General features: G+C 39.9%; 1 protein-coding gene across 9 annotated transcripts in view; it reads right to left on the reverse strand.

Annotated features, from left to right (window-relative positions):
* Positions 1-25,473, reverse strand: part of CIT (citron rho-interacting serine/threonine kinase) — an 81,283-nt gene extending 55,810 nt beyond the window's left edge. For 3 of the 9 annotated variants that reach the window (XM_051805381.1, XM_051805385.1, XM_051805379.1), the window contains exons 1-10: positions 25,391-25,473; positions 17,454-17,665; positions 14,488-14,620; positions 13,588-13,729; positions 12,156-12,331; positions 10,735-10,836; positions 10,383-10,525; positions 9,357-9,450; positions 7,822-8,025; positions 7,127-7,280 (exon numbers count right to left, since the gene is read on the reverse strand). In XM_051805381.1, coding sequence (XP_051661341.1) covers positions 7,127-7,280; positions 7,822-8,025; positions 9,357-9,450; positions 10,383-10,525; positions 10,735-10,836; positions 12,156-12,331; positions 13,588-13,729; positions 14,488-14,583 — 1,111 coding nt within the window. In that variant the 5' untranslated portion in view covers positions 14,584-14,620; positions 17,454-17,665; positions 25,391-25,473. Of the gene's footprint in view, positions 1-7,126; positions 7,281-7,821; positions 8,026-9,356; positions 9,451-10,382; positions 10,526-10,734; positions 10,837-12,155; positions 12,332-13,587; positions 13,730-14,487; positions 14,621-14,843; positions 14,978-15,145; positions 15,188-17,453; positions 17,666-25,390 lie in introns of those variants that run through there. The other 6 variants (XM_051805383.1, XM_051805380.1, XM_051805376.1 and 3 more) reach the window with 4 other exon arrangements.
* Between the last annotated feature and the right edge of the window lie 516 nt (positions 25,474-25,989).

Below are 25,989 nucleotides of genomic sequence, written 5' to 3' on the forward strand. Positions count from 1 at the left end.
AAACATTGATGTAATATAGCTAAAAGTCAGTCAATTCTGATTCATCTTGAAAAGGAAAATGTCTTCAACCTGTCCAATTAGTGACACTACCTGAGAACGAAGCCTGATCCTGTGCCAGTCAGCTGAGGGATATATCTTACCCTTCAGCACTAACAAGAATCTTCCCAGCATGGGCTTCTAATCAAGAGCAAACTGGTCTTTCTCCTGGAAGGTTCTAATAAACTACAGCTACTAGAAATTCACTGGTGTTTAGGAAAGGGAGAAAGTAAGATTTTATTTCTCTGAAAGAGCTTGCTGAAGATCTGGAACTCTTGTCGGGACACCACTGCAGTCTGGCTCTGATACAATCAGCTCTGAAGAGAGATATAAATAGCAGGAATTACAATGTATTTCTTAGTATAATTTCTAAATTGGTACCACTTAACTTGTCAAGCAGTTGTTTAATTTCAGCCGATTTTCTTACATTAGCTTCAGTTTAATTAACCCAAGGAACAAAAGGACAAGTTCTCCTCAATGATGTGCAGCACCCGAGCTACCTGCTGGCTTGGCTACATGTGGGAAAGGAAGGAATGCAAGAGCCTGCTGGGCAATTCCTGCCTCATTAAAGCACGTTTTCTAACATTTATTTATTTATTTATTTATTTATTTCATCACTTAGGTCCCCACTCACTGCAACTCTACAGAGCTAAAAAAGAGAATAGCAAAGGAGACAGCTCTTCTGTCAGCAACCAGAGCAGCCCATTGTCACCAGCTGATGGAAGTGGAGTGTGCTAAACCCGTTACCATGGATCCAGTATGGATCTCCTGGAGCTGAAGGGCTGGTGAGGATTGAAGAACCGGGAACAAACATTCCAACCCCTGCAGTGCAGGCTCCCTGCTCCTCACTCCCTGCATGCTCGGGGGTTAACCCTACCTGCCTGCATCGTGACAGATGCTGCTGCCGGCGGGACTGACAGGGGCAGAACCAGGCACGGCTGGAGCTTGCTGGCTCCCTCTAGGCTGCCAAAGCCCTTCACTGCCCACTGTTAACTCTTCGTTCTCTACACAAATGTAGCTGAAAGTACCCACCAGACCAGCAGGAACAGCCAAAAGACAAAAAAAAAAAAGAACTGTGTCTGTATGAACTGCCAAATCCCAACCACACACACAGGCTTTGGTAGCAGCTCCCCAAGGAGCCATCCTGATGCTGCTCCCAAGCAGGGAAGTGAGAAGAAATTCCATGAAGCCAGATAGGATGCTGCTCACGTACAGTAGTTCCAAGTCCATTAGAATGAGATAAATGGGGAAAACACAGAAATTAAATAGGTTCTGTAAGTAGCACTTTTATTTACTGGCAGCAGAAGATTTAAAATTTCTGTCAATATCATGAATTTATTAATTTCTTCTGTTTTATTATGGTTATAATACAAATTTTATTATGGTTATAATACAAATTTAGATTCAATATAATGCTGATATTTTTGTACATAAATATAATTTTGAAATACAGATTGTTGGTTAGGCTGTGTATGTTTTTTTTAAATCACTTAATGTCAGAATAACGTCCAGCTACTCTTCCATATCCTCTTAATGATTAAAAACAGAGAAGTAACAGGAAACAATTTGTAAGTATTTCATTTTTAATGCAAATATAAGCCTCAAGTTACAGTTAATTCACAGCAGAGGAGGATTAATTTAGGATTAGAATTTTTTAGTTCAGGACATTTGCTGAAAGAACTCTGCACATCCTCTTACAGGAAGGGGCTGCTGTGAGGTTTTTAACATTGTTTCTGAAGACAGATGCTGTCTGTGAGGTAAAGTAATAGGGAAAACAGCAAACTCTTCACTTCATCCGGGAAGTCTAGAATCTTTCTTAAAGAGGTACCAAAATCCAACTTGGCTGCCTTTTTATAACAGTACAAGCACCCTGTTATGCACTTCCCAGAGCCTGACAGATAACTTTATCTTCAAAAGAGAGATCTAGAGCTTTAATTCTCACCAGAAATCAGCAAAGAAGATCTTAAGAGTCATCTTGAAGCCCTTGCAATTAAAAAGAAAGTCCTTCCTCTTACCAACAGTAAGAATTCTTACTCAAACCACATGCATAAAAGAAAATATCATTTAACTATGCATGCACATAAAAAGATGAAAAGGGCTCAGTGGGGGCACAATGGATGCACAGAGATAAAACTGAATGTGAGACAGAGTAAACCTTTGGGGCTGGTGGGAAACTAGTTTAAAGAGCACAGTGTTTTACACTACAGCTTCTTCTAATGCTTAATAAAATATGAGAACAAAGAAGAGAAATTGTGAACACTAGAGTAAAAAAGAATGAAAAAATCCTTTGTCCTCTATGTTGCATTCACTAAAATCCATCACTAAAAGTCCAAGAACTCTGCAGTATAACTTTGATATTAATAATATTTGTATTGATACTAACGTTAATATTTGTTCAAGAAATAGTAGCAACTGAAGAGGAGACTTGGAACAGTCATTCAACAAAAACACCCTTAGATGTCAAGTAGTTCTGAAATTGTCAATAGTGACTGAAAATGAGAAGCAGAACTTCTTCAGGAGTTTCAACACAGGAGAAAAAAAATCACTCCAGAGTAATAACTGGGAGTAACTTAAAAAAAAAAAGAAAAGGTTAGATCCACTCTGTCTGATTTTGTTAATTATTTGGTAGCTTCTTCACAGTCTTTTATTTCCAAGACTGAGTCCTCTGTCTGAAGTCCAAAATACCACAGAATAAACAGAGTAGTCTTGTAAAAACAAGCTAAAACAGACAAGCAATTTTGTTCTCAAATGTGGGTTCCATGATGACATAATCTCTAGTTAAATTATTATTTCTTGCTTAAAATCAGAAAGCTGTCACACAGCTGTAGTATTTTCAGAACAAGATGAAGACTGGGGAATGCAAATACATTGAAGTGCTTATCAGTTGCTTCTTTAAGGGAAGAATCCTTTAGCAGAGGTCAAGACAAGCCTCTGAGAGCTAAATGTGAACACGGTGCCATCACATCTGACAAGGTGAAAAATTTGCACTTTTTTCAGGCTCACTCAAAAGGGAGGCAAAACTATTACTCAAAAAGACACTAAACCTGATGTTTCTACTCATGCAAACTGGTCGGGTACAAAGACCTCTTTTTGTCTCTGCCATGTTACGACGAACGCACATGTTCTGTTTACCATTTAAAGGATCTTGTAGAGAACTGCATGTTTTAAAAAAGCCAATTGCTTGCCTAGATACCTCCCCACTTGTGGAAGGATGTAACCCTCTTCCATCTGTTCCAAAGGATGACTTTCAGAGGAAAAGGGGGTGTTGTAGGTTGCTTAGTTTAAAAAAAAAAAAAAAAAAAGAAGAAAAAGGAAAAAAAAAGAAAAAGCCAAAACCACCACACACACACACACACTCTCAAGTACTTTAATCACTTTATCATTAACATTAGATAAAGTGTCTCCTATGGAAATAATTTTTTTAACACTGCATTAGTGTGTGTATTTATGACTAGTTCAAAGAACATTGCTTTAACCAGGTCTTTCCATCATTTCAAAATATTTTCATGCGAATTCAGAAAAGAGAGACTGCATTTCCCCTGGGACAGTGAGAGACTCAACTGAAATAGGAGACTTAAAAGCAATACAGAATGTTTCTTAAGGATAAAAATGTGTCTTTTCTTGATATACAAGGTGATCTATAAATGCTTCCCGAGGAAAAGCATCCACACAGCCTTTTTAAGTAGGTTAGGCATTACTGTTCCTGGGGCTCTAACAGCCCTATTTGAGAAGGTGTTATGGAAGAAAAATAGAAAAGCCCAGTGATGTAATTTAAGGATGTTTTCTCTAAGACCACTTATAAAAAAGGCACTGTACTAGTTCCAACCAATTTATACAATATTGTCTTAACATTTCTACTGTTCTGTCAAGACAAGGATCCAACACATACATTTCTGTTAGCAGAAGTGATCTCCAAGCTGAAATGAAAGTGAGCTCCAAGAAACAAGTCAATGAATTTCTCTGAAGACAAGCATGAAACACCACAGTGTTTAACTGTTAGCATGTTGAACGTCAGCTTTGGGTTCAAAAGGATAAAGAAGTGTCTTAGACTTATGAATAATGAGATTTGGGTTCCTGCTTGTTCACAGAAAACAGCCTAAAAATCAGTCTTCAACACTTTCACAAGTTCTTGTGTTTGCACAAGACATGAATTCTTTTCTTCTCATATATATAGTTTCCTCATGCAAGTCCAAACATGCCATTCCATTTTCAAAGACCTCTTGGACTGCAGTTACTAAGCAATTCTTAAAATGAAAGGTTCTTTATGCTATACATATATATTGCTTAGTTAATAATAAAAGTCTTCTGACCATCTCCCAGCTAGGCTTCAGCAAAGCAGTTTGTTGGTTCCAAATTAAAAAGCTGATGCAGTTTATGGATTTGAAATTACAGAAGGTAACTAACAAAATCCACAAATTATAAAGAATGTAGCCTTGTTGCTGATAACTCAAGTATGTCATCCCCCCATTCTCTATCTCTGATTTTAGATAATTATTAAGTACTCAAATAATTCTGTTATCAACTTTCCAGTGAAATACTTGATCATTTAGCTGAAACACAGGTAGAAATATGCTTATTCCAGGTAAATAAATTCCAAACTATTTTCAGAAAATTCTGTCAAGTAAATCAACACAAACTTTTGAAAGTTTTGGGTTGGTTTATTTGTGAGGGGAAGTGTGGTGCTGTCTGTTTTGAGGTGCCTTTTTTTTTTTTTAATAAGCTTTAGAAGTCATTAAATAGCAGAAGTCAACAGAGAGCAAAATCCATAAGTGTGTTTCAGTATAATACTCCAATGAAGGGGAAGATTACCTGTTGAGACTAATTCAGTTAAAACTGACCTTAGGTTTAATGGTTTGATCTTGTTTCTGTAACTTAAGAGCTGCTTCTACAGAGACACATTACTTGAACCCAAGGAAGTTGAGAGCTTGTTTTAGAGGCAACAATCTTTAGGAAAGGGGTTTACTAAAAAGTCAAGTGTTTCATAGGTTACCATAACAACAAAATGTAACACTGAAAAACCCCTTAATGACACATTCTTAACTAAAATCAGTGCATTAAGAATGGCTATCCTGGAGCTCTCAGCATGATAATTAAATACCTGCAAGGCAAAGGTACCAATTTTTTCTCTACCTTGCTCAGTTTGAAACAGAAATTACATCATTGTTCTTATGGACTAGAGAAAAGTCTGATTGTACTGATACAGAATTTGTTTAACAGTCGTAGAATCATAGAATCATTTCAGGTGGCAAAGGCCTTAAGCTCACCAAATCCAACACTCCACAACCCCAAAATCTTTGACCAGGTTAACCTGAGGCAGTGAGATTCTTTAATACAAACCTAAATCCTCTGACCTCTTCCAGCACTCACTAGTTTCCTAATTTTCTCAGGCTGCCATTGCTCCTGTCAAACACCACTATCAGCAGAGGTCAAGATTAGAAAGAGCTCTTTAGCCTTTAGGTAGCCCAGGTCAAACCTGACAGAGGTTTTGGACAGAAGGACAGCACCACTGCCCCGAAAAACCAGCCCAAGGAGAGCCACTGCCCAGAGCAAAGCAAGAGGTGATACATTGAATCTGCTGCTTAAAGCAAGAAGACTGCTGTGTTTTGTGCTAGTTCCAGCAGGGGTTCATTGAGGATGAGGCACAACATCCAAGTCAGGGGTCAAAACTGCACGAATTGGCACAGTAGGTAGGTCCGGATATTAAAGGGAGTGATTCAATCCACTGGCCAGCTGCAGGCAGAAATGGGATTTTTTTAAAATCCCAAATGCTTATTTCAACATTGTAATGACAATCAGGGCTGCCTACCAGCTTGCCCATCAGCATCACCACTGCTCCATGAAGTGGCAAAAGTGCTCAATGAACTCGTGCAGTCGTGTGAATCCTAGACAGGCAATTGGTAAGGAAACAGCAGAACAGATGCTCACATGGCACTATTTTTTTTTTTGGATCTGAGATAATATGATATAAATGTTATAGAAAAATTTCAGACACTGGTGGCTTAGGCAGGGCTCTGGGGAAAGAAGGCAGAGTGAGCTGGGAAATGTATGCTAAAATGATGAAAAGGGCTCGAGGCTCAACAGCTCTCAAAGGGCAGAAACAATGGAATTTAACAGAACAGCAACTCCACAAGTTCAAAATTAATGAATCAACAGAAAAGTGAGCAAACAGTCTGTGGAGCTGACAGCTGAAGTGCTGAGATAGTCATCAAATGTAGAAGCACTGGGCTTAGCAATTTATCATGGAAAATGGAGCACAATCATTCCCTTGCAGTATATTTGATAAAAAATATAAGGCAGGCATGTTGCCTGCCCAGATAATCTTACAGTCCAAATAATTTCAAATACTATCCAACACAAGTCAGACGCCCATATAGAGATCACTGGTGATCTGTGAAATATTTGCTTTTGCCATGGAGCTGGAGCCTCAGTACTTCCAAACACAAAATTCCATTGTTTACATAGTATTATAAACAGTTTTCTGCACAGAAAATTATCTGCCTCAGTGGTTTTATTCTACTCCTAGCTGAATGAACAGATTTTTGACCAAAAAACCCCCAGTGATATATTACCCCCATTGACCTTGAGGAAAAACTCAATGGCCCTACAGCCATGGACATTTCATCACCTACAGAAACTACAAAAAATAAACCAACCTTAAAGTGAAGTTGGTTCACGAGCAAGGAAGGAGAAAGCTGAAGGTACAACAAAAAAAAACAGATGAAGCCCAAATTAAGCAAACTGAGGTGGCAGAGGCCTGAATGAACCTACTGATGCATTTTAATCTGAGAAAGGACATGGAAAGGACCATTTTGATTTTCCAGTCTAGTGCCTGCAGTAATATGGCAATTGCATCAGAAATTCATATGGAGTTTTATTAAACTCATCTCACCTTACAGTTTTCACCTGAGATGTTAACATAGCCTATTCAAAAACCAAAATGAGCTGTTTTGTTAAAAGCACCTGCTCCAGGACACGGTCCTCTTTCATAATGAATAATTCAAATCAAACACACAAATACTCACATTGTAGCAATTTTCCCATTAACCAAAGAATCAGAAATTCTTTATAAATACAGCTTTATTCTACTTACTGTTACGGATATTATTCCAGTCAATTTTAGAAAAAAATGGGTGGCAGCAGAGACCCTCATAACCCAGCCTTTCCTTCTGCCCACAAAGCAGGCTCTGGATCAGGTCAAGAAACTCACTGCTAACTTTCACATCCTCTGGGAACTTCAGAAATCTCTGCATTAGAAAGAAATGGATTTCTGCTCAGTAGGAAAACAGGCTCAGAACAGTAAGATTAAGTTTCATTATTCTGAGATATGTCAGGCACAAAGGATGAATATTTATAGCACACAAATAAAAGCAGGGTGCTTTTTATCCAAATAGGCTTTTATATGCATTTACTGCAGCAAAGATAAGAACACAGGAACAATTGTTCCCACCCAGGCCAATGGTATCCCAGGTCACCATCTTATGCTGAGCAATGGCCAATGGCACACACAGATGGAAGAGTAAAACAAGACACTTTCCCAGAAAATTCTCCCAAACTTCCAAGGGTTTGTGGCTTAGGATTTTCTGAATCAGGGACTATGACACCTGTTACAAAAAATTACTTGATATCTACACTACAGAGACATGCAAATACAATATAAAGCATATATTCCAAGTATTTTATGAACATGACAAAGTAAGAGACATCCAAAAACTTCTTTTCTCAACTGTAAAAACAGTCTTTAGTTACACCCTTTTTACTTGAGAACAGGGAAGGAGTTCTCTCTACCTGGAAGTTCATGATGTTATTGAAAGTTTTTGCTGAAGTCCCTTCAGTGAAGGGAGTTCTTCCATAAACCATTTCATAGGCAATGACTCCGAGGGACCACCAGTCACATTCTGGACCATAAGAGGCTTTGCCATCCCCGCTCAACCCCGTCAGCATTTCTGGTGCCATGTAGTCAGGTGTGCCAACAGGCAGCCTGGCACTCACCTAGAAGCAAAGATATACCAAGTGATATTACAGCACTTTCTGTTCATTTTCATCTGGTTTCTTTCTTTCTTTTTTTTTTTTTATTTCTTTAATGAGGCATAATTTTCAGCCCTCCAAGTGAATTTTAAGTAAGTAATTTTAAGCAAGGCTGTTTGGCAAATAAGTGCAACATTAAGGACACTGCTGATAAACAAACAAAGCAAGCTATTTGGTATAAAAGGAGTCAAATCATCAGAGCCAACTGTTATTAGAAAGTACAAACTCCTAAAGTAGAAAAGCTGCATTCCAAAAAGCACAGGATTACTAAACTGATGTTTTAAGCAGAAAATACAGTCTAGCTCTACTGCTTCAAGTAGTATTAACAGGGATATCGTAGTTGAAATTTCAAAACCAGTCAAATTTAGACATAAATATTCCCTGCCCTCATTCCTCTCTCCCCCCTACTTTTTTACCTTATGTTCATGATCAGCAGAGTACTAATATCTGAATTTCTGGACTGCTTAGAAAAGGTAATTCGGGAGTCAAAACTGCAATCATTTTTGCACTGAGTGGCATAAAGAATGAAACAGAACAGCAGGCAGGCTAAAAACCTGAGGGTGACTGAAAAGGTAATGTGAAGAAAACACTTAAAAGGAAAATGCAATGCAGAAAGCACTGAAAATGCAAGAACAGGGAAAAGAGAATGGTGAGAATCACATCAAAAAGAAAATGCTATGAAGAAAGAAAAACTGTAAAACAAGACCGGAATCTGGTGCAGAACTTCATGTTCTCACTTAGATATATTTTAATTTTAAATTTTCACTTAAAGTTGTTTGCAGTTACCAAAACTTACAAGGAACTTATAAAAAACTCCACTGATCCAGATTTCAATGTAGTGCTGATGAGTGAAGCCCAGAACACTGGAATGTGACCCATTTTAACCAAGAGATCCCCAGTCTTCAAAGCTATGCCACCTTAGTTACAACAGACACGATTTCCCTTCAAATTATGAACAATTATAAATCCATGTCCATTGAACAGCTGTCAGAACCTCTAAAAGCATGATTTTGTATCACAGTGCAGCATCAGGAGTAAGTAGTCTTGCCTAAACCTTACCTGTGTATTTATATGTATTTAATGAGCTAATATATATCTACTGAGGGCTGCAAAAGATACCTGAGCTCATGTTTGAAAAGCCTTTCATAAATAGAAAACTATGATTGAGAGCAGATTCTTGGGCAAGAGAGGCAGAAGAGCAAGGTGCAGTCCAGGAATAAATACCAAGTTAGTTTTCCCCTTTTGACTGGACTATCCAAACAAGCCACAGACAAAGTTTAAATCCACATTATTACCGTTTTGTTTACTGTCATCTTGGCAGCTGACCCAAAGTCCACCAGTTTAATGTGTCCTGTTCTGTCAATAAGAACATTCTCTGGTTTGATATCTCTGTAAGCAAGAAGAAAGCCATCAGTACCTTTCCATGCTATTCCCTGCTATCACATCCAGATAACAGGGTAGCCCTATTCAGTTACACTCAACCCTGTGCTCAGCTGCACTTTCAAGTGGGAGCCTTTTTTCCAACTGCTGTTCTGTTTCCAACCAAATAGGAAAGTATTAAAGTTCCCCTTATTTCATGGAAGGTTAATAATTATTGATAGAAGATGGAAAGAGAAGGTGGTTTTGCACCCTCATCACATTGTGAGTTACAGTGAAGTATGAGGTAGCTTTCTTCCCAAATTCCCTTGCAACTTATTCTGCTCATCTTCCAAATCCAGGCAGTGACCCTGCATTAGAAGGCCACAGTCTGTGCTCTAAGTGCAGCCACTGCACCTCCTGGAACTTAAAATAATTCCTAATAATTTCCACACCCTCAGAATGGAATAAATTTATTAAATACCAATATGATTTGAAAATGCACACATCAGCCTCCAAGCCTGGAGAGAAAACTGTGATATTTAACTACTCCAACATCCTATACTGCCCTGTTCGCCAGTCAGCACACAACAATTTTTAACAATTACACTAATTTCCCACACTCTTTGGTGCCAAAAGCAGCAATCTCTGGAAAAGATTTAAATCTTTTATAGTGCAACATTAAGGCTTCTTTTTACTGAGCCTCCAGAAAAATATATGTAACAATCCTTTCTTGATATTAGGCTGAACTTTACATCAAAGTTAATGCCTTTAGCTACAATTATAGTTGGGAGTCTGATTAATTTTCTAATTTTGTCTTCCAATACAGCTTGTGAAATACTGTCCTGAAAGAGGACAGGATATAAAATAAAAGAAATCACACAAGAATGCATCATTCCAGAACACCTTTTCTGGAATGATACTGATTAAACATATCTGTGCTCTGCAAAGCAAACTTTACCTACCTGTGTACATAACCCATCTGATGGACACTGTGAATGGCCAAGACCAACTCTGCAAGATAAAACTGCACCATATTCTCATCCAGTTGGTCCTCATATCGGTTTAAGAGGGACAGCAAGTCCCCTCCAGGCTCATACTCCATAACCTACATTAAAGTTTAAAAGAACACATATTTCATGTACACAAAAGATATTCCATTCAACTCCTCCATATTACACTGGACACATATCAAATAGTGGCATGTAATACAGGAAAACTAACAGAAAACAAGCACATTTCAACCATCACGTTGTTCTTTAGTATAACAACAGCAGTAGTGTTCAGCAGAGGAGAAAAACAAACAGTGGGCATTACCAAGTAGAGATTTTTCCTGTCTTGAAATGCATATTGTAACTGTGGAATCCATGGACTGGTGCTCTGAGCTAATATGCTGCGTTCTTCCTCAAAAAATGACACCTACAAAAAGAAGTGTTCAGTTATATCATGATGAGAGGGAGTTAAAACACATTAGAATCCCCTAGTTTGAGAAAAGTTTGAGTCTGTGCCAAAGGCACACATCGCAAAAAAATCACACAGAGATTTTCAGTGCTATTTCCTTGTGATATACACCTTCAGAAAAGTAATTTCATTTTACTTCTTTTTGTTTTCTGTTCCCCTCCCACTCTCTGTTGTCTAGTTTGCTTTCAGCTGAACAGTCCCTGCAGCAAAGGCCAGCTTCCCTCTCAATCTGTTGAAGCTTCCCTCTCAATCTGTCTGGAGTGCAGTCCTGGTTGACTTCATCTGGACTGGCCCCAATAAAATAAAACTAATCTCAAAAGAATCAGACAAGCAGAAAAGAAGCTGGACCAATTATGGGGTAGCATCTTACAGCCAATTTAGTAATACATTCATTGTAAGGCATTAAAATATAAGGTTTTGATGAAATCCTCCTCTAGCAACTATTTAATTGTTTGGATGTTCAGCCAGACAACAAGAAATTAATTTTATTACAGAATACTGCAAATTTCTTTAGACCAACATTCCCTACTTTCACTGACCCACAATGAACAAGAATGAGCAAATGCCATATAAGGGTAGTATCCTGCTTTGCTTTCTTGTTAGTCTATGCAATAGAACAATTTTAGTCTGGCTTCATTTTTAGTAGCTACAAAAAATTATAAGGAATCTCAGGAGCAACCTAACTGCACCATGTATGGGGATCAACTAATGCAGATATTGCTGCATAAATTCAAGAGGTCTTTCATGGAGTGTCTTTGTCCTGCTTGTCATCTCAAGTCAGTAAAAGAATTAACTTCTGTTTCTCACTAAACTATGATAACAACCTCTATTACCCCATTTCCCAAGGTAGCAAGAGGCTCTCCATAAAAACCCAATCACCAGTTTGCCTTCACACCCACTCTTGACATTCTACGTCACTCTTTAAAATAAAAAACCCCTTAATGAAGAGATTGCCTGAAAATCCAAGCCATCAACAAGCAGATCAATACTGATTCAGTGTTCACTCCATCTGTTTTTTCTTGTCTTACAATTGATGTTAAGCTCTTGAAGACACGGGCCATGTTTTAGCACCTGAGGATGGTACTTCAGCCAGTCCATGGACTTTGACAATGGCTTTTAAACACAGCAAAACTACACACAGATTTATTGCTCTACCAAAATGTAAGATGAACCTTCTCAAGATACATTTCTAGCTTTATTCTAATAGTAGTGACAAAAAGGAAGTGTTTAACAAATTGCAATTTATCCTCCTACTGTAATAACACAAATATACATACATGCTCCTGTGCCAGCAAGGACTCCTTGCTCATCACCTTCATAGCATAAATATCACCAGTAACTTTCTCTCTTACTACTTTGACCTCTGCAAAGTGACCACAGCCAACCACACTCTTTACTTCAAAATCCTTCACACTGGGTTGCAGTTCCTTTAGTTCAGCTATAGCCTCTGCATCTATAAAAATAAAATACTTATTTTTACATTGGCCAATTGGCATTTCATGAAAAAAGACATCAAAACTGGGGAATAAAATTAAATTTAAAAAAAAATTAAAAAAAAAAAAGACATTCAGTTCCAGATTCTCAAGAAATGTTAAATCTTTCCAGAATATGCTTCTTAAAAATAACAGCATGCATAAGAACTAGAAAAAGAATGTATCGATGCAGAGTTAAGTCTGAAATATGGTACATACAAAGGAATCAGGAAATGCTAAGACAGTTCTCATAGCAACCATAATTCTGTCCCATTCATAACATCAGAGGCTGAGAGCTTCTTTGGTTTCCAACTTCTTTCCAGCCACCCTTTACCAACACAAAGTGTATTCCCTAAATATGAGGCCTTCACTGGAGTCCAGGGGCAGGGTTTGCTCCTCTGCCTGAGGGAGGCACTAGTCCATTGTCTAACAACCAACCACAGGCATTTATTGCAGATATTCAGCTCAAGTTTTCCACTGACCAGCATGCAGGGTGATGCTCAGTCGCTCATGGGAAACTGTTCTAAAAATTCTTCAGACCAACAGAAAATTACTGTCCAATAACAATATCTAGAAATCATTGGATGGAGCTGTTACAGAGGGCATGACACGTTGCTTGTAACCAAGTGGCTTTCTGCTAAATCTTAACAGAAAAATTGATGCACCTTTTATTTTCTCTCTTCCCTGAAAGGAACCCGAGCACATTATCAGTAACATATTTACTCCTTTAGAAATTAGATCTTTGAAGAACAGAAACACTATTTACAAGTTGCACATGCAAAACTCAGGTAACAGAAGGAATCCAAAACATGAAAGAGCCAAGGATTATTAAGTTCCTTTCTTGAATTTTTTTTCTCATCCTTCTAGTCACTACCCTGCTCTCAACTTCTGACATCCTTCTATTGTGTGCATTTGGAGCTCTGCTGTATCAAGTACTCAGACACTTTCCAAGAAAGTGCCTCCTCAGATATAAATATAGTACAGACTAAGGAGGATGCACATTCGAGTCACAGCACTTCAAAAGCCACTTGCATTTGATCTTGGACCTGAACAAAGCTTTACTAAGACTGCCAAGATCCCCTTTGCAATGTTGAGTCTGCCCACAAAAAGTCAGATGCTCAAAGTCCTGGGTTACATTCATTAATGGATCAAAGCAACTAAAGCATTACTTAAACATCCAGATTACTAAGAACTGTCTTTTAAAATGACACCTGAAAATTAGTTTAAACAAACTTACACTTCTTGACAAAGTTGCCAACGTGTTTAATTTTCATTAAAGCAGGATTTCTGCACTCTTCAAAAAGAACAAATAACGAATCAAGGATGCCTTCTCGGGAGAGAGGAGACATCTGCTGTTGAGTCACAAAGAGTGGCTTCCCCTGGAAAAAAAAAGCAGCAACAGTAGATGGAGTCTCAGACAACAATGAAAAGCCTCAAATCAATAACAGATGTATAGAGCAGATTATATATTATTCATTTTAAAATCACTTCTTCAGAAATTAGGCAAATGATACAGAAGTGTGAGGTAAATATATCAACTCACTGTGTCTATGTGTAATAGCTGTCACAGGTATTTTACTTTTAGACAAAGCAATCTTAATGATATTTAAAGTTCAAGTCTCAGCTTTCCTGAAACTACCTACACCCTCCTGATGACTCTGATCTGACTGGATTTTTCCTTGACACTGTATCATGTGTGTTTTTTCATGGTACAAATGGTTTAAGCAATCGGTATCAATACTAACTCTAGGGGAAAAGCTGCTGAACCTCAGATGATCAAATAGCAGCTGGTTAGGTAAATTCATCTCAGGACAAACCCACAGCTACATCACCCATGGAAAAAACGAAGATTACAGGGCACAGAATGCAATATTTCATCTTTACATGGAAAAATCCATCAGGCTAAAGCATTGACACATGCACAAAACATCAGACCTGATACGATCCACTGAACTTTGTGCAAAGCAGATACACTTTGAACTTCACTTATTTATCCACTTCTTTTACCCCTTCCCCCAGACAATGACACAGGCACGCTTTGAGCATCCACACAAACAAGTAAGGCTGTATTTTGACATGCAGGGAGTGGACATGAACAAAACCGAGATCAGCTACTCCCAGGCCAGATGTTCTTTACCTGAAAGAGCAGATTCAGCCGAGAAGCTCGGCTGGTGATGGGCTCCATCGCTCCTGCCTCAACCGGATTTCGGGCACCGCATTTAAACTTCAACATCTTTACTGGTACGAGCTTATCCCGTATAAACAATCACCTGAAAAAGAGAACAGGGACATTCAGCAGGAACTTGAATGGTTGACTTTAAATTAAAAATAAGGAGATGAGGGCGGATGTAATCTAAGCAACATTTATATTCCCTCGCGGAAGAAATTTACGAATAGTGGTAAGTTTGAACGCGCCTGGAACGGGGGGTGTTTGGGGAGTGGAGAATCACCCAACCAATTAGGTTGGAAAACTCTTAGATCATCGAGCCCAACCTGTGGCCGAACACCACCGTGTCAGCTACACCAGGGCGCTCAGAGCAAGATCCAATCTTTTCTTAAACACCGCCAGGCACGGCGGCTCCACCACCTCCCTGGGGTGGAGAGGGAACGGCCGCAGGCGGGACGGTGCGGAGCCCCCCCGAGCCCCCGGTGGCCTCAGGGACCCCTCAGCCCCCCAGCCCCCCCTCAGAGCCACCCCTGAGGTCCCCTCCGGGTCCCCTCAGAGCCCCCTCCGGGTCCCCTCAGAGCGCCCGCCCCGCGCGGCCCCGCCCGGCCCCGCGCGCTCCCGCCTTTACCGCCGCCCGCGTTTGAACGGCGCGCGCGGGGCGGGGCCCGCCCGCCATCACTTCCCGTGACGGGGCGCGCGCCAATGGCGGGCCGGGCGGGCCGGAAGCCCCCTGAGGGGAGCCGGGGCTGGCACCGCTCCGGCTCGGCCTCCCCGGGGGAAGCGGAGGCAAACCCGCGCAGCCTGCAGGGAGCTGTGAGGCGCAGCCGCGGCTGTCGCTGAGCTGCTGCGGACCTGCTCTCGCCTGTTTGCCCCCGTACAGCGCTCACGCCGCTTGAAATGTGTTTTACCTCTTTATATTTTTTTTTCTGTCTGTTTTTGCTTTGCCAAACCTTAGAGCGCACGAAATTACTCATTCCCAAGAGTCCTGAACTGGAGGTGGCTCGACCCTGCCCTGCACGTCATAGTTGGCAGCAGGTGCTGCCAGGTGGGGCAGCCAGAGGGGAAACGGAAAGGTTTTCAGAAGCTTTAAATTTCCTTTCTGTAAAACCCCCTGTCTGACCTGTACGCCCCTCTTTGTATGGCCGTTTTATTCACATACGGGGTGATTAGCTTGCGAGCGAAGCCCCGCTGAAAAGCTTCCAGCTCGGCATCCCCTCCGAAGCGCCTCCATGGGAACGGTCAGTGGGATGCAGCGTGACCTTGTTTAAGGACGGATCCATGAGATGTCCGTGGAGAACGTGGGCACAAAGCACTCGTGGGATCTGCAGACACCACAGTGAATGTTAAACACGGGGTGCAGCGTCAAAGCACAGCCCGTTGTTACACGGCAGGATTTGAGCTGGTAACAGAAACCTCGGTGGTGGGGTCCTCAAAAATAACCATGTTGCTGTGTAGTGATATAAAATATTTTGCTCTCCAACATTCATTTTAGTGACGCTAATACTGGCTTGGCATCTGGCTGCTAAAGTGCAAATCATTTTACAGATTTGTGCTTCCTTCCACCTTTTTCAGTCCACCTCTGGAACGCTGACATATTTTTGGTCTATTTCTTGTCTCAAACTTATATATCTGGGCTCATTTCAAGTTATTGAACCTGAAAGAGTTTTTAAAATCTAATTTATTGTCCGCCACCTGCACTGCCAATTTGGTTTTTGGATTCCACTCAGAACACTGTCATTGGCTGTGTCTCATCCACAACCGCATTGCCCGGGAGAGATCAGCTCTTAAAAGAAGGGCAGTAAAGAGCTTCCTGTGCATAAACTGATCAGTGTTCATGCTAGTGCAAATTAGTAAAATACCACATCCTGCACTGACATTTGAAACCTTATCCTGTCTAAAGGTGTCCTTTCCTATATTTTGGACAAGTCTTATTGTCTGCCATCCAAATTAAGAGGAGAATTACAGGCTCCTCTGCCTTTTGCTTTCTCCAACCCATCTCCTCCTCAGCAGATGCCATTAACCCCCTCTCTTTTAACTGCCAAAATTACTGTTAAATATCCACATAGTTTCTAATTCCATTGGGGAAATCACCATATCTATATGTAGATGTTTAGATGTAGATGTAGATGTTTAGTTTAGATGTAGAAAACGAGTGCAGCAGAAGAGCTGGGTTCTCCTTCTGAGAGCTCATTTCTATATTGTGTTCAAATCACAAGGTGTGGCTGTTCCCTCTTCTCTGCAGGACACTGTGGAATAGCTGATCCACAAACTGGGAGAGGAGATGGGCCATTAAAGGTTTCATCTCATACACATTAGGCCACCCTTTCCCTTCTACAACATGAACAGCTCTGGGTCTCCCACACAATATCCCAAATTTGACCAGCCAGGTGAGCTGCTTGGCTACCAAGTCTGCCTTGGCTGGACCATGGGCCTCTCTCAGCTGCCCAACAGGTTCAACAATGGCATCAGTTCAGTTCTATGATTTTCAGGTTTATAGTTCATTCTTTCCAAATAAAGATTTCTTTGTTTGCATACTGTTGGGTGTTTGCAAGGAGGGAAGCTGGCTGTTAAAACTGTTGTTTGGGACAGATACGGTTTTCCTCATAATTTAGATGGGGGTTCAAGTTAGATTAGCTCCCTTTAAAAAGGCCCTTAAATACATATTTTTCTAGAAGCAGCCACGTAGTAAAAGATCACTTACTGTTTTTTTCTTCTCTGTTGCTGTGTAAAAAGACTCACATCAACAAGAATGTCTACCAGCAAAATGAAAGAGTGGCATAAAAATACAGTTGCACCAGAACTGTTATCTAATGTAAGAAAAAAAGCTGAAGTGGCAGATGAGGGGAGGAGAGGAGAGAGAGAAGGGCTGTACAGTTTCAGTGATAACACCTCAGTACCCATTTCTTATGTCTCAGGTAAAAAAAACCAAAACATACCTGTTCAGAAGAACATGTGTTTTGCTTTTCTTTAAATTGGTGATCTGAAGTCTTCAGAGTGAAAGTGATGATTCCTTCATACTTTTGATATTTTTATCAAGAGCAATCATAGTACACCAGTTCTTTGTAACAGTCAAATTACATATCACTTCTTGATCTTGACAGCTGCTCCTGAGAATAACCTCACTTAACTTGAAGGATCAGCAGCAGACCTGCAATTGTACAAAGCAAGGGTTTATTCCTACTATTAAATTAACAGGTCATCAAAAGCATAACAGAATAAATAGCTCTGTGATTTTCCCTAAACAGGTCTCAATATGGTGCTCAACATGTTTTTGACATCTCACCATGCATTGAATTGGTTACCATCTGTTTGGCAATTTTTTTATTATAAGAGTAGGGGTTTCTCTTTATTTCCTTGGCCCAGATTCTCCTCCCTCATGCTGTTGGATTGTGCTCCAAGGTGACTGTGTTCCCAATATTACTTGTCACTGTAACACCCTTCAGGCTTGCCTGAGGTATAAGACACTAAATGTAAAAGAGCAGGCACGCAGGTACACCAGATTTTTGCCAAGGACCTGGCACTCAGATCCTCATTCAAATTCACTTCACCATATTTTAATGGGCAGAGAGCTGCCAAGTCCCCCCCAACACCATCTGGCTGAGAACTTCTGTATTTACAGCAGCATCACTCCGAAATATCTTCATCTGTGGAGCAGCGAGACGCTCGTGGCTGCTCCCAGGATGCCAATGGATTTCTGTGTGGCTAGGAAGTAATAAACAAATAAACAGGGGTTGTGCTACCACAGTGCTGAGAGCTAAGCATGACCAAAGAAACTATTTTTTTGTCCTATCTGATCTACTCATGCAGACTGGGGTCTGCAACCCAGGCTTCCAGAGCATGTGGACCCCAGAAATACATCAAGTACTTCAGCAATTCTTTGCTTGAATGTTATGGCTGGCCTTTACCACACTTAATCTATAGCTAGTCTATAATTCTCTATAAAAACAAAAAATTAATTATCTTTTATCAGCTCTATGCCTTTCTCTAACTCACCAGTATTTAAAAGATCTTGTAATAAACCAAGTTCTTCTGTTGTTTTTTTTCCCCAGCCCTAACTCTGAGCACAGCTGGGTTACCACCTTCTGTATCAAAACAAATCAAGTCAAATAAAATCAAATAAATTTGGCTGACTCAAATGCTGTCATAAACTCTTGCTAATGGTAGCTCTCACCTTCACTTAATGGGACCTAAACAATCCTTAAGTCCCTGGCACATTTTGTTCCACTTTCTTTTCCCAAACTATCACAAAGTATCCAACCTAGATATAATAGTCATGCACATTCCAGGGGACAGAAATATTTGCACAACACATCGTTGGGAATAACAGTTATGGAAGAGGTAAATAAATTCCTTTTCAAAGATAGGAAGGCAAAGAGAAATAATAATCAGGAAATAAAATTGTCTTTCCTTCTGCAGTATTTTTAATTTCCTCCTGAGGATTTTTGGGAAGAGACCACTCCACAGTCATCTTCCTGGGATAAGCAGAAAGGAAATGAAACTTTAAATGACCTGAAAGGCTGTTTGGTGTTTCTTCCATAGACTTCCACTACAAGTTAGGCACAGAGATACACCTGATAATATTCTTCAAGGTTAGTTTGATTCAAATATTAAAGGCCTTTTTTGTTGTATTAGCAATATAGTAATGATTTTATTATATAAGTGCTAATGTTCATTGGGTTTTTTTTTATACATTGCTTTTATTTTCTTTATATTTACAGAAATAAAATCCACTAAAATAGCTCTAAATACACATGCCCTTCCTATTAGATACACAGCCATCATCTTTTATTTATAAAAATGCAAGTAGACACATGTGGTGCTCTTCAGACCAAATCCTAGTTCTGAGGATTCCTCATTCCAGCACACACTGGTCAGTACCTGCCCATGTTTTCTGACCAAACTCTCCCAACACAGCCACGTGCTGAATTTCTCTGTAAGCCAAAACAAAATTTCTGGTGTGACCAAAATGAAATGGTAACAGAATTGGGTCACTGACCATCTTTCTTTATGTGTAAACTGAGCATTTAACCACATGAAAGTGAAGCTTTTTTTAATCCTAATTGTCTTCCACTTTTTTTATATATTTAGCCTAAAACAAATCCCTCATTACTTTCTGAAGAAATAATTTATTAAATTTTAGATGCAGTGAAAAATAAATTATATTTTATATATCTCAGCATCATGCTTCCTTTGTGCTATCAGAGGAACACCCCTGATTCCACAGAAATTATTTTACAGAAAGCAATTTATTAAACCTCACGATCTGTCAAGACACATGAATATTGATGTGCTCACATTAACATCTTCTGGAGCAGCTGAAAACTAAATTTGTCATGACTTAATGGGAATTACATGTTGCAGAGCAACAAGTGACAGGCGCTTAATTAAAGCAAAACTGACAAAGTATCTGAGCCACTCTAATAAACGTTTTGTTTTAAATGTCACTAAAGAACTACTTGCATGTTTTCATTGATGCAGAAGGGAAGACAACCTTGAACTCTGGCTTAGGAGATAAAACCTAGAATGGAACAGGTGCAGTTTATCAGCTGGAAATTGCATCTAACAAAACACTCAGTTACTCTGGAATGCAGTGAATCATGAAAAAAATGGCCATTTCCAATTATATTTTACCCAGATTCCAAAAGAAATTATGAACAGACATACATTTATGGTGAAGACACCGAATTCTTTTGAGAGCACGATTAAAACTTATTATTAAAATTTAATCGTATATTGGTCCTAGGATGAACATATTCTGAATGTTTGCAGCAAGACTCTTTCCTTGCCTTAAATCAACAAGAGTTCTGCAGGAAGGACACCCCTTCACTTACTACAACAGTAATTTGCTTGTCTGTGGGATGAGCATCGGTGCTTCATCCCCATGTGTTGAAGTTCCATTTAGGAACCTGGCATTCCCAGCCTCCTGTGGGTTCCAGAACACTCTGTATCCTGATTTGTGGGGAAAGAATTTCTGGCTCAATCCAGTCCACGGACTATATTTGGAAACTGGAAATCTGACCATCCTTGAGGGAAAGTGTCCAAAAAGACACTTCTGTGTTAGTCTAAGTAGAAGGCTCTTAGTTGATCCCAGGGATCAGCCAGAGACGTGCCAGACACATCTCCCTGCCCATGCAAGGATGCCTTGCAGAGCCCTGCACACCCAGGGCTGGATTAATTCAGGATTTAGCTGGTTTTGAAAGACACTCAAGTGTCACTGTACCGTGGTGATTTGAGGGAGAACAGATCTAGTTATTGTTTGGAATTTTCTGGAATAAATAAGATTATATTTCTGTTGGCACTACAGGATGCAACAACATGGCAGGCAGCCATGAGGGAAGCATCACTGAATCAGTTCTCCACTGGAGTAGAAAATATCTCCCTTTCTGAAACAGGGATGTTTGTTGGTTTGTTTGGTTGGGGTTTTAAATAGATCAGTTCAATGCCAGTTGAAAACTCGATTCAGTTGGGAAGAACCTGCTCATATCAAATCCATACTCCAGTTGTCTCTGCTGGAGAAGCCACTGGAAATGCAAGGTGCCTTCCTGCAGCCCAGTGTTGGCTGGCAGGTGCACCACAGCATCCCAGGATCCTTAGGGTTGGAAAAGTCCTCCAGGATCACCGAGTCCAGCCGATAACCCCACACTGCCAAGGCCACCACCAAACCATGTCCCAGGTGCCACATCCACATGGGTTCTGAACACTCCCAGGGGTGGTGACTCCACCACTGCCCTGGGCAGCCCGTTCCAGTGCCTGACCACTCTCCCTTCAGTGAAGACATTTTTCAATATCCAGTCTAGACATCTCTTGGCACAACTTGAGGCCTTTTCTTCTTGTCCTGTCACCTGTAACCTGGGAGAAGAGACCAACCCCCACCTGGCTCCACCCTCCTGTCAGGTAGTTGTACAGAGTGATAAGGTCCCCCCTGAGCCTCTTTTTCTCCAGGCTAAGCACCCACTGCTCCCAAAATACAACAACATACTACAGAGTTCCAAGATTTGTCATCTAAAAGCAAAACAAAATCTCTTGCTCTAACCTACAGTTTAGAAAAACAAATACTGCCAGACTGAAGCATCAAAATTAAGTATAAAAATAGATTAAACAAAATATGTCTGCTAAAATTATGTCAGCTTTTTAAAAAAACTCAACAAGCCAAAACAAAAAAACCCACAACTTTTTACTAACTCTGGTGAATTAAGATACAGAGATAGACTTGAATTCTTCATTGTGACGACCCACCCTTAAGGAGAAGGAAGCATATATTCACATGATTGAACTTGAAATAAATTCTATATCTTTCCTTTGAATATTTATTCCAAAAATTCCAGTAAACATTGATCTGTGCTCTGCAGCCTTGTAACATGGTGGGAAGTGTGAAGAGGGTAAAAAGGAACAATAATAGCACTTTGTGCACAGTATAAATAAAACCATCAGATGAGGCAATGGCAGCTTTAACATCGAAGGACTCTTCCAGGTAAGACTAAAAGAAATTTAGATTTGATTGCCTATCTACTTTTTAATCTGGAATCACGATTTTGGTGCTTTACAGATTTGAGATGTTCTTGCTCTGAGTGGGTGTGTTCATTCCTGTCTTGAAGAACTCAGCAATGACAGCCTACACGTTACTTTATTTAATTCCTCTCGAATTAGTTCTATACTGTTTGCTTGGAGGCCAAGGAATATTTTACAGTGACTATTGTGGGATTCAGTTTTTCCATGTTAAGAATTGTGATGAATAAGTGATTAAGAGATTACACTGACAAACAAGGAAGTAGCATAAGGTTCATAAAGGAATTGAATGACACTTTCTGGCTGCTCTGGAGGTCACTGCCTGGTCAAATTGCTTTTTTTGGAGTGGTGTTCACCATTCCTCACAGTGATTGGCCTGGCTCACATTGTTTCCTTACACATTTAAATTTCCTTTACTACCTGGAAAGAAAAGGCTACAAAACCAGTATATTCTTCCTCAGAAATAAAGCACGGTGTGAAGTTGTTGCAATGATGCAACTCTCTTGGTCTGCCAAGGAATTGCATTTAGCCATTTTTAGCCAAATGCTGGATACCAAAATACAAGTCTTGAAAGGAAGAGAAAGTCCATGTGAAAGAATTTCTATGGAATAAACATTTCCTGCAAAAAAGGGGGGTTAGGCTACTTTTCTTTTTTTTTTCCCCCAGTGTCTTTAAAGTACTGCAGATGGGCTTTTATTTTTAAAATCGCTTTTTAATAAAAGGTAGTTTTATGCTACAGTTTCTAATTCATCTATAATTGAATGAATGACATAAACCCTAAAGTAGAATATTTTCTACTTTCTGCTCTTCCCATCACTTCACTATCCAGTTTTCCTCAGAGCAATGGATCTTTTGTGTTGCTTCTCAGAAATTTTAAAATGGATCAGATGCAACATTAATAAACTGTGCTGGTGGATGGGAACAGCTAAGAGCAATTACTGCCTTGGAAACAAGGGGAAAGGTGCAGACTTGTTGGGGCATAGGACACATTACATCTTAACCCTTTTAAGCATGAAGAAGAAAGTAGTCAGCTTTTCATATCAGTTATCAGAAAAAGCCTAATAGCCAACCTCAGAATGACAAAAAATAACAACCAAAAAATCTATGCTAAGTAATTGTTATTTGCTTACAACATTTCTAAAGCAGAACATCAGCTACCCTCTTAAAATCCTCCAGAAAACAGCAGTAAAAGCAGTGGAGGAGGCTGGGTTCTGCATCAACCCAATCCATCATGAATAGGTGTTGAGAAACAAAGATTATTTAGAATACAAGATGCTGGAATAGAAGAGATCTGCACACAAGCTGCAGTGTTTGTTGTACCTCTGTCCTCTCTATATTCCCCTGGCTTTTGTTCTGATGCCTTTCAGTACCCTCAAAAGGTGATATATCATTTGGTTCCTGTGAATAAGAGGTGCTGTTTCTCTCTTGAAAAGGGTTCTTTAAATCCTCCTGTTTCTCTGGAATTCTTCAGCTCCAAGCTGAGCCAGGGGCAGAGCCAGGCAGTGCTGGCAGTGGTGTTCAGCAGCTGGGTAGAGTCTGCAAAAGGATGGCTATTCTAGAACTAATCTTGCCACCTTATCTGTAGCCTCTTGGGGCAAAAAATACTATTCAGCATTCAAAAATATCCAGTAAACAGGCTGATATAAGGTATTTATAAATGAAGAAGGTGCAGGAACAAGCCTGTCTCACCAGCCTGTTGTTGACTGCCCAGCTGTGGTATGAGAGAAGGACACACAACTCCCACAGCACGATTCAGGAGTACCAACACATCAGAAAATGGCAACTGCTAAATAACATTTTCCTTTGCATCACTATCAAGTCATTTGTAAAGGGCTATTTCTGCCCAAGCTGCATATAAATTGCACGTTGTTAGTGGATTGATGCTCTCTGGCTTCATCTGCACAGTGCTTCGTGCCAAAACCCACGAGACTGCAGGACCTCAGTCGTAAAGAAGAAAATAATCAATAAGCCTGGGCAGCTTGTGACGTTTAGTGACAGGTTTTCACTGCCTATATGGCTGTATTTTAATTTAGACAAAAATAGTCAACACTGCACTTGCATGCAAAAAGAAGTCATCTGCTTCTTATCTAATGTGTAATTCAATAATTCCTATAATTGATCTTCATTGACAGTTTTTGCAAGCTCACTCACCCACACTGCACATATTGTGCTTCCTGACATAATTCCCAACATAGGCGATGATATTTCAACAGAGGAAGCTTGTTAAATCAGGTCAAACAAACTAAAGAATCAGAATGTGCTGCAAGTCCCTGCAGCTGTCTGTCTTTCTACCATTCCCTCCACTTCCAAAAAAACCAAAAGCCAAAAAAAAATAAAAAAAAAAAAGAATCCCAGCTATTGGCATTTTCGCAATGGGCTAAAAATACAAAACTCAGCTTTGTTAAACGTTGATAGGCTTCCAAGTTGAAATACATCATCATTATCTCCCTAGATGCTGGACTATTACTGTTGATCAGATATAACTGCCAGTCTTTTATTGCTTCCACAAGGTTTAATTTTCCCTGGAAGTGCCATATATATTCTAATGACCTGCTGAATTAAAAGGATTCTAAATTGGTTCCCAATTGATGAGATGGTGTTTCTGAGATCAGCCAATAAAGGGCATTTTCTCTCATAGACAAAGGAACACAAAAATTCTGGGGGTGATAATGGGTCTTCAGGTGTCTGAAAGAGTGATACCTAATTTCAGAGAAACACAAACAATAGATGCATTTTCCATTTACAGTGATTGTAAATAAAGAGGAACATAATGTTTCTGTTTTATAAACACGATCACTTGCCTACTCAGCGTTCTCCAACTATATCAAACTACTGTTATTCTTCAAAGAATTGAGATACAGGAAGAGTTTAACAGACTAACAGCTAATAGATACTAACAGATAGCTAATGGAAGCATGTTAGAATACTAGACACGAAAGGCTGGAGGATCATTTCCAGAGCATATGCTGGCACAGGAGAACCCCATTTTAATTTTCTATAAATACAAGTCCAGCTTTTAAAACAAAACATTATTGGAAGCACAGTGCAAGGCACTTTTCCAAAGATGTAGATTCCTTTATTCCAGATCCTCCTTCCAGCTCTAAGCTCTCATTCTATGGCAGTTGAGAAATGATTCCCATAAATCACCTCCTTCACCCAGAAGCCTTTTCCCCAGTCGGCTGGGGGTGGGCTCTTAGTCTGACTCCCGGCTGTGCTGCTGAATGATTTTCCAATTTCTGGTGGCTTTAGCACTTCAGGTTAGTTATGCTGCACATTATTGAGCTGCTAAGTCATGAGGAGAAAAAGGGAAGCAACCAAGGGTGACGCATGTGCAGACACAATAAAAATCAAAGTAGCCTGCTCTTACCACAGCAAGGGCCAGGGAGGCTCCTGCACAGGGCAGGGATGTTGGTGTGCCCCGAAGAGTAACACAATATTTCCTGAGCTCTGCAGACGTATCATGCTATGTGGAAGCATCTTCTTTTTCCCACTGAGTACGTTCTGAAACACCAAGCAAACAAAAACACTTGAAGGGCAAACCCATAAATATTTCAGTTGGTTGTATATAGGTTACTCCTTTGGAGTTAAACACTGGAGTCAAACTGACACAGTGTGTATCTTACATGTCACAGACAATGAACAACACAGAACTCATCCAGGGAATAGCAAAGATTCCAAGCTATGGGCCAGACTGTGGCACAGGAAGCCATACAGCCTCTTTGGGGAGGATATTTAATAATGGAATGTTTGGAAGGTAGTTGCTTCCTTCCCTTTTGGTCTTCACTGAAATTTCTTCACTTAAATGTAAATTTGGGGAAGCAATATTCATCTATGTGATGTCCTTAAATCAAAACAGCAAGGGAAAATATAAAAATTAATTAAATTCTTTACAGAAGGCTACATCTAACACTGACCTAAAAGAGGCAAAAAAAATTATTTATTTAATCTAAGATACAATTTTAATAG

Source organism: Manacus candei, unplaced genomic scaffold (assembly GCF_025592945.1).
Source record: "Manacus candei isolate 608988 ecotype Guabito, Panama unplaced genomic scaffold, ASM2559294v1 h1tg000064l, whole genome shotgun sequence".
Classification (NCBI taxonomy): domain Eukaryota; kingdom Metazoa; phylum Chordata; class Aves; order Passeriformes; family Pipridae; genus Manacus; species Manacus candei.